Source organism: Protopterus annectens, chromosome 8.part0 (genome assembly GCF_019279795.1).
Source record: "Protopterus annectens isolate FY-2018-M chromosome 8.part0, PAN1.0, whole genome shotgun sequence".
In the NCBI taxonomy this organism is placed as follows: Eukaryota; Metazoa; Chordata; order Ceratodontiformes; family Protopteridae; genus Protopterus; species Protopterus annectens.
In genome coordinates this window covers 1,606,173,573-1,606,182,118 of record NC_056741.1, presented here as the reverse complement: position 1 = coordinate 1,606,182,118, position 8,546 = coordinate 1,606,173,573, and the positions used below count along the sequence as shown (strand labels likewise).

Sequence of the window (8,546 nt, the reverse complement as noted above, 5' to 3'; positions counted from 1 at the left end):
CATATTTGCACATGCAAAAAACTTAAAACAAAACTAGATAGAACCTATTTTTTTGCAAGGAGATAAGCCTCCCATGCACTTCACATGTGGGGGACTGCCCCTCCACTAAATTTATATTCCAAGTCCAAGATCGCACAATCCTCAGGGAATGGGCAAATTCCCCAACCCCAAGAATCTGCCAATCTCTACTATTGCCGGCCAAATTTTCTCAACTAAACAGATGTTGACAAAAGTAGCACCTTCCATGTATATCAAATATTTTTTTTTTTTTTTTTTAAACAATACTTTTTCTCCTTCAGGCCTACAAGACACCCATCCGTTCCCTAGTGGTAGTTAATCCACAAATATACATAGATGAGAACCATCTGTGGGCCTTCATGCAGGTAGACTTTGGTTGTGTTTATGCCCTCATCTGCATCCTTGCAGGGCTTTTGTCTTTGCATTTTTTAATTATGACTGGCCTAACCCCATCTCTGGTGGGGTTGTGAGCACTGAAGTCCATGTATGAATGCTTCAGCAAATGAGTAAAGGGCTATTGTCACCATTGTCCTTTCTGAGTGTGTGTGCGCACACGCGCACACACCTCTACCTCTCTCCCCACATCCTAACACACCTCCAACCTTCATTAGATGATTTGACAATAGAGCAACTACATAAGCCAGCTGTAACCATCATCTGTTCCCTGAGGATTGGCACTCCCATTCTCCCTGTTTTGGCTGTTGGGTGTCCAAGCTGCTAATCATATCTGAGACACTTGGGCCCTGCGCAGAGCTTTATTCGTGTGTGTCAGCAGCACAGTCGTCTTTGTTGGTCACCTGAGAAAATTTAAAGTTTTACTCTAAATGATATGTATAAACTGCTAGACACTAATCTTGTATGCCAACCCTTGGCATTGTGATGAGCTCTACACCCTTTCTGATCTAGATTTTGGAGCAATTCTAGATTATTGGGGGGGGATTGAGGGTAGCTTCAGTGAAAAGGAAATGACCGAATGCTGCCTATCTCACTCCAGAGGAGGAAGCCACTGGCTGTTAAGTCACCAAACTAGGTTTACATTTCTACCTAATGCAGGTACAGGAAAGAAGCATTTGCAGTTATGTTGACATAATAGTGTACTGAGATGATGCAAAGTTAAATTGTGCTATGAGGCAGAGGGAAAAGTTCTACTCTACTGGTCTCATTTTGCTGGGGTAACCTCGTACATTTTCCTGGATTTAACTACTACTACTCAGCTGCTCCTGTTTTGTTGAATTTCCCTCACTTTGCCCTTCCCCATGTAAGAGGTTTGTTTCTGGTAAATCACTAAGGGTTGCAGTCAGGCATGAATGAAAGCCATTAAGAGTTTCATACTACTTACTGTTCAGAAAGAGCATGTTAATGCAAAGCCTGTTCTTTTCATTTTGTAAGTGAATTCGAGTAATATTTAAATAAATATCCCTGATTTTGGGTCTTTGATCCCCCATTATTTTTAGCTTTATACCAAATTCTTGAGCAAAGAACTTGAGAGAGTTGTATATTTCATTGGTAAGATTACACCATTCTCTGTCTCAGGGTGATCATGTATAGAGCCGGATCCAGCACAAGGTGACCTAGGCAGTTGCCTACTGGCTGGGAGAGGCCTGCTGGCAAGGGGGCTGCTACATTTACTTTTAATTAAAAGAAAATTCCATACATTCTTTAATGGAGATATTCTTTAAGAAAACCATGTATGTCATGGATTTGCATCCCTCCTTGCGCACATCAATGTATGCATACCTGTTGCTTCTACTTTTCTACATCCACAGTCAGAATTTAAATTCACAACATTCCTGCTGCTCTGCCTGTGAAGTGACAAATGTATTGATAAGGTGCTTCTTGTGTTGCTGTTTCTTCCCACACAGTATGTGTGTGTTTGTTATGCCCTAGTTAGGAATAGCAGGTTTATTAATTTACCCAAGCTCAAACCTTGTGCCTCGGTTACAGGAGACAGGTGCCTGAAACACCTACACCAGAGGTTCCCAAAGTATGGGTCACAAGCTGATTTTCGGTGGGTCTAGTCTGTTCAGAAACTTCAACATAAAAAAACAAACAAAAAAAATACTACTAAACACCACAGTGATGGCATCTTCTCCTTTAGGGACCACACATGTGTTGCTCGCACGCACACCAACGCAGATGTAAACCCATTCTGCACTCGTACACAGAATGTAAACTAGCATTCCATTTATATAGCAGGTAAATCATATGTGTGTGTGTGTGTGTGTGTGTATGTATGTATATATATATATATACATATATATATATATATATATATATATATATATATATATATATATATATATATATATATGTGTGTGTATATATATTTATATATATATATATAATTTCAATGTGCAGTTCAGTTTGTTTCTGTGTGGAAGAGAAAGTGTGTGTGTGTAATTTAAACTAGCCATTCTGTCTGTATGAGAGAGTGTGTGTATTTCTGTGAGAGAAGGTGCGTGTTGCATGTGTGTCTGAGAGCGAAGGTGTGTGTGCATGTGTGTGCATGAGAGAGGAGATGTGTGTGCATGAGAGAGAAGGTGTGTGTGCATGTGTGTGAGAGCGCAGAGAGAGCAAAGAGAAAGTAAAGGTAGGTGTGTGCGTGTTTAACATGCCTCTGAATTGTCCAGATTTAGCGTCATAGTTTTGGTCTGTTTCTCGTAAAATGTATGGTTTTGTGACAAATCACAGAGGACTGAAGTCATTAAATAATGACATATATATATATATATAGATATATAGATATATATATATATATATATATATATATATATATATATATATATATATATATATATATATATATAGATAGATATAGATATAAATTTGACTTCATATCCTTCAGGTGGTGGTGCTGCGGTAGTGTTGTCTCCTCATAGCTAGACGTTGTCCCGTTCGATTCTCAGCTAGAGCGTCTTCTGTGTGGAGGCATACATGAATGGGGCATGCCTTCGTTGAAGGTTGTGCATCAGGGCTGGTACCCCGGTATGTAAAAATCCACTACCAATCATTAGCGGACTGGAATTCCGCTGTGGTGATCCCTAACCGGGAAAAGCCGAAAGACACAAACAAATCCTTCAGAAAATGCATGTTAACACAAATCCTGTTGTTCTAGCAGCTTTCCAGGTTAAAAAGAGCAATATTTAAAATCTGTTCCTTTTTTTTGGGTTATTATATCCACATTATTTTAGGCTGTGTCCAGATTTTTTGCACTAAGAGATTGAGAGGTATGCATACCTCTCAACTGTCCAGATTTTTGCCTCATATTTTTGGCCTATTCCTCATAAAATGTGTGGTTTTCTGGCAAATAACTGAGTATTGAAATAACTAAATGATGTCATACATTTGAGTTTCAGACTTCATTTCCTTCAGAAAATGCATGTTAAGACACATGCTGCTGTTCTAGCAATTTTCTAAGTCTATAAAAGCAATATTTATAATCTGCCCCTATTTTGAGGCCTTTGTCGCCCCCCCACCCCCGCTCCCATTATTTTGAGCTTTGTCCAGATTTCTTGTTCTAAGAGCTTTTGAGGTATGGAGGCATGGTATGCAATGCCCTAGTTAACGATCATTTGTTGCATTTTAAGGGGGATAGGGGTTCTGCATTCCTTAGTGTGCCCTCCTTTGTATAAGATGCCTAGTAACTATGAACTTGTCAGTCTCTCAGTCATCCTCTATTGCAGTATTACCAGCATTCCAATTTTTCTTTAATGTAACATAGGCAGTTAATTCTGCAAGGGCAGCAGGCACTGAATTTGTTGATGAAAAACTGAAATGTAAAGTTGTGTGCCGGTAGCAGCCTCTTCATTAGTTACAAATCTCTTTAATGTAGAATTATTCGGATGAATTCTACTTCTGCAGATTGTGCTCATTGTCTGATGCTGGTGGATTGTAATGACAGAAGTCTGAGTGGCCTTTTATGGTTAAAATGTTCTTAAATGGGCATTTTTGTCATTATTGAGTCATACATTTTGTTTCATTGCTTACTGGAAAAATGTTCAACGCTACAAATTTAAAACACACTGTAACAAGTGTTGATGTATTATAGAAGGAATATAATTTAATACAGTAAAGAAGGTGAATCAAAGAACACATACTTGTATGCATTGCCCTAAAAAATGTTTGCAAGGAGCCTATAGTTTGAAAATAGCCCAGAGATAAACTTAATTCTCCACTGGCCAGATGCGTTTTATTTGAATGTGGGTTTTAATTCTGTTTCATTGAATGTGAGTTTCAGTCTGCTTTCATTGTGAGACTGTATTGTTTGCTTAGTAAATGGTTATCAGTGTTTGTGCATTTTATTTGAATATCTGTAATCACTGTAGAAGTAAATAAGGAAACAGTATGCACACGGATAGGTTTGAACAGTGTTCATGGTAACTGGGGAGAAATAGCCAAGTAATGGAACACTGATATGGCTGGAAGAGGGCTACTCCGTGAGAGTTCCAATCTATTACCCTACCCTAGGGCTTCATTTGACTATGATCTGGACCTGTTAATAAGTATGAGAATAATTTACATGGCCCCTTTAAATCCTGAAAAAACACTTTGTGGTGGCAGCGTCTTCTCCTTTAAGAAGGATAATGCATGCTTCACATGCGCATACGCTGACACCAGTAGTGGATCGTGAACAATTACCATTTTCATAAGTGGGATCTCTGCCCATAAAAGTTTGGGAACCACTGTTGTACACCACCCATAACCTCTCAACTTCCTAACACACGATGCCTGCACAAAGCCTTAAATAATGGGGGGGGGGTGAAGATCCAAAATAGGGATAGATTTTAAATATTGCTGTTACAAACTTATGTTAAAATAACATGCTGTGTTAGCTTGCATTTTGTGAAGGATATGAAGTCTGAAACTTAAATGTATGTCATTATTTAGTGACTTCAATCCTCTGTAGTTTGCCTGAAAAACACAAATTTTAAGAGGAGCAGACCAGAATTATGAGGCAAAAATCAGGCCAAGTCTGCAGAAATCTTGAAAGTTGGGAGGTATGACTATCTCAATGCATTTTCAAGGAACTGTGAGTTTCAGTGCATTTTCAAGGAGTTGTGAGCTTCAAGGTAAGAGACGTTTACTGCTGCTCATGCTGTGTGTGGGGGTAGTGCGATCCATTACCGTGATTAAGGCCCCATTTGACCATGATCTGGCTCAGTTCATGTGCAACAGGTAATAATGAATGTTTTGGATATGGAACTGCAGGGGTATTTTCCTTCCTGAGCCTTATTAAATGACTATCAGAAAATTTGGAGGTAAGAAAGAAAATGTGTACTTACAAGTAAGATTTTTTTCTTTTCTCTATCCCTTAGGTACTTATTTTACTCATGAAGCAAAAGGAGCAGATGATGCAGCAGATGCAGATACAGCCATCATCAATGCAGAGGGTGGACAGAACAATTCCGAAGAGAAAAAGGAGTATTTTATCTAAAACTGGTCTTGGTTTCCATGAGGTGTCTAACTGTGGAATGTTTACTAGCCCCAGTTTACACTACGACAAAGGATTTTAAAATGGAATGTGGAACTGGATTTACTTTCGTTTTTGGAGGGGTGGGAAGGGAAATGCAGGGGAAAAGTTGCTGGATAGATTTGAATTTACGGAGGGGGTATTGAGTTTTTTTTTTCCTTTGATAGGTAAGCTCCGCTGTTTGACACCTCAGTAACTTGCCAAGAGAAGCTTGGATTTAGTTTAGTTAAATCATTTGCAGACAATTCTGTGCCTTGTTTTTGGTTTTACCCAATTGTCTTGTTGCATTGCCTGCTGGAACCATTGTACATTATCAGATTCACCTTTTTCTCATTTATACTTTATAACAGCCAGCACATTACAGGAAAGAAAATCACAGTGAAGATCTTTCAGCTCTCGGTTGAATTCTTATATTGGCATTAAAATATGAACAAGCGTAAAAGATAATGCCCATTGTTCCCATCTTTTCTTAAATTCCGTTTTATCATAGCATCCGAAGACAAGTAACTTAAACTGTGACTCAAAATGTACTCAGTATTTCTACAGAAAGAATCTGCGACACAGGGTTATCTGCAAGTGAGATGTGTCGTAATGAGCTGAAGTGAGCATTTTTTTTCCAGTTCTGCTGTCCATAGATTGCTCATGCTCAGTATATTTAGCACCTCAGACTTGTCTGGACAGGTTAAGGGCAGCAAGGAGAGAAATCCTTCCTTTGCTGTCCTAACCATACTGACAAGTGAGGGCCGTGCCTTTTAAGCAGGTGGACACATTTCAGTCACCACTGGAGGAAATGTAACAAGTTCCACTGAGAGAGTTCTGCTCCTAAGGTTTTTGTCAGCCTTTCCCAGTTGGCTTTACTCTTTGATAAAATGCATGAGACAGACGGGGTCTTATGCTGCCAGTGACTTACAGCCTTTTTTTCCATTTTTGTCTTGAATAGAAAAGAAGTGGGATACAATCTGCATGTACTGTATATTACAGTTTTGTCCTCTGAGTCCTGTTTTCATATCTTTGAAAGAAATGTGTACCTTGCCCGATTTAATGTAGAGAGGCAGAAGTAGCAAAAGGAAGAGGCAGTATTTCCTTTTGTGCCTGATACTGACATTTTTGAACTCCAAGAATCCTCTGCGCATATGTGGGAGAAAGCTACTAAACACATCTTCTGTCCTGTTTAGCTTTCTCACTTCCTTAATGAAGGTTTTTTTTTTTCTTTTTTAATCCAAAGCCCTGTACATGCAGCTAATGGAACCATGCACAGATGTGATGACTACCGTACAACCGTACAGCTTGGAGAGTGTGCTGCCTTGAATACATGGATTATGGACTTTCTAAACACTCAGAACAGAAATGTTTATTTTTATGGAGAGGAAGAGTATAAAATTTCATCACATGATACATAAAAAGCAGAAATAAAGTATTATTTAAAATTATTAATTATTTGGAGCTGCAGATAGCTACCTAAATTTGAAAACTAACAAAAACGTTGAGTATGTAACTGTGGAATATTAAAGAATATTATTTTCATTGCTATTATTGCATCATTTAGCATACCATTGTACTGTATGCCAATGTGTCTTTTTTTTTTTGTTTGTTTCATTTTGTTTGTTTTTTAAATAGAGTTTTAATATTTGGTGGCAGTTTTACAGGAACTGTTTCCATAATCTTTGGGGGGAATACAGTAGAAGTGGGGCCTTTTTGGCAAGAGACTGGAAGGATCAACAAAAATTGGATATGGATGATTGCTTTCTTTTTTTTTTTTTTTTTTTTTAATGCTCCCCGCCCCTCCTCCACTCTTTAATGTGCCCATCTCCTTGCATAGCAGTCTCCTTACTGAAACACCAGTGTCAGAAAGGGTCACAAAAGTGATCCGATTTTGAGGACTGTACCATCTGTCACTGTATTTCTTATGTTTTGGGGGAGGGAGAGATGGGAGGGGCATGGACAGGGAGAAACAGTCAGAAAGTAAAGATTGTGCTAATGATCAACAAAAGACAATTTTATATTACTTGTCAGAATTTGACATTCAGTTCATGACCAGTATTCTCCACTTTTGAAAGTGTGCAGTAGTGCAGTGTTACTGATGTTCTTGTTTTTTCATTCTTCTGACACTGTTTCCATGTCTCAGGTTCATGTGTTTTTGACTGGTGTTTTGCGTCTCAGGTAGATTGCAAAGTTTTAGGCCCCACACATTGACAGTGAGAAGAAAAATACAACTCATTACATATTTTTGGGATTTTCAGTTGTATATGTTTTATGTATATTTTTCTTAAAATACAGTGCACTGTTTTAAATGTATCGAGTATTATTTTGTAAAATTCTTGGATCACCCAAGTGTGTTCAAAGCCAGGTGAAATAAGAACAAATTTAATAAGCACAAATAAAGTAAAAAAATAAATAAAAGGTTTGAAATAAATACAATGAAGATGGTCTCTGATGCCAAATAAATTTGTTCCATTGTCACCTGTGCTATTCATATCTTAGGCCAGTTCTGTTTGTTTTGGGTGTACATGGATGATGTTACAGTGTATGAAACAACTCATGTCCATATGTTCCCATACACATTTTGTATTGGTTCATGTATACCATTTTTACAGAGGAAACTACTGAAAAGTTCCTGTCTTCTTAATAAAAAATATATTAATGTTATACCATTTGTTATCTTCCTTTTACATTTCTTGCTTTAACGGTTTTGCATCCATTGTTTCCCTGATGACTACTGTTTCAGCCTTTTGTGCTGACATTTTTTTTAATCTCAGATTGATGTTTATATGTTACTTGTGGTACATGGATAGTGGTGGATTGTGTTTTGGGAGCAATGCAAGAAACAACAGAGCTATACTGGGTGCCTTCTGTCTAAGCAAAGTGAATGTATGTTTCAGTTACTCTAACCTTGGAAGAGTTATTTGGAAAGCAACTTTCTACTTATGAGATGACTCATCTGCAAACTAATGGGGATCACACTGGCAAACATGCTCCTCTTCTCCCTACTCAAAACAGTTGATCAGTTGGACTGCATTTTATAATTAAGTTCCACTTGGTAAGTTCTCACATCCAGTTT

The 8,546-nt window shown here is 38.1% G+C and overlaps 1 protein-coding gene across 5 annotated transcripts in view; it reads left to right on the top strand.

The window, feature by feature from the left end:
* Positions 1–8,134, top strand: part of CADM1 (cell adhesion molecule 1) — a 1,905,513-nt gene extending 1,897,379 nt beyond the window's left edge. For all 5 annotated transcript variants that reach the window (XM_044081147.1, XM_044081146.1, XM_044081145.1 and 2 more), the window contains one exon: positions 5,334–8,134. In XM_044081147.1, coding sequence (XP_043937082.1) covers positions 5,334–5,452 — 119 coding nt within the window. In that variant the 3' untranslated portion in view covers positions 5,453–8,134. The remainder of the gene's footprint in view (positions 1–5,333) is intronic.
* Positions 8,135–8,546: the final 412 nt, after the last annotated feature.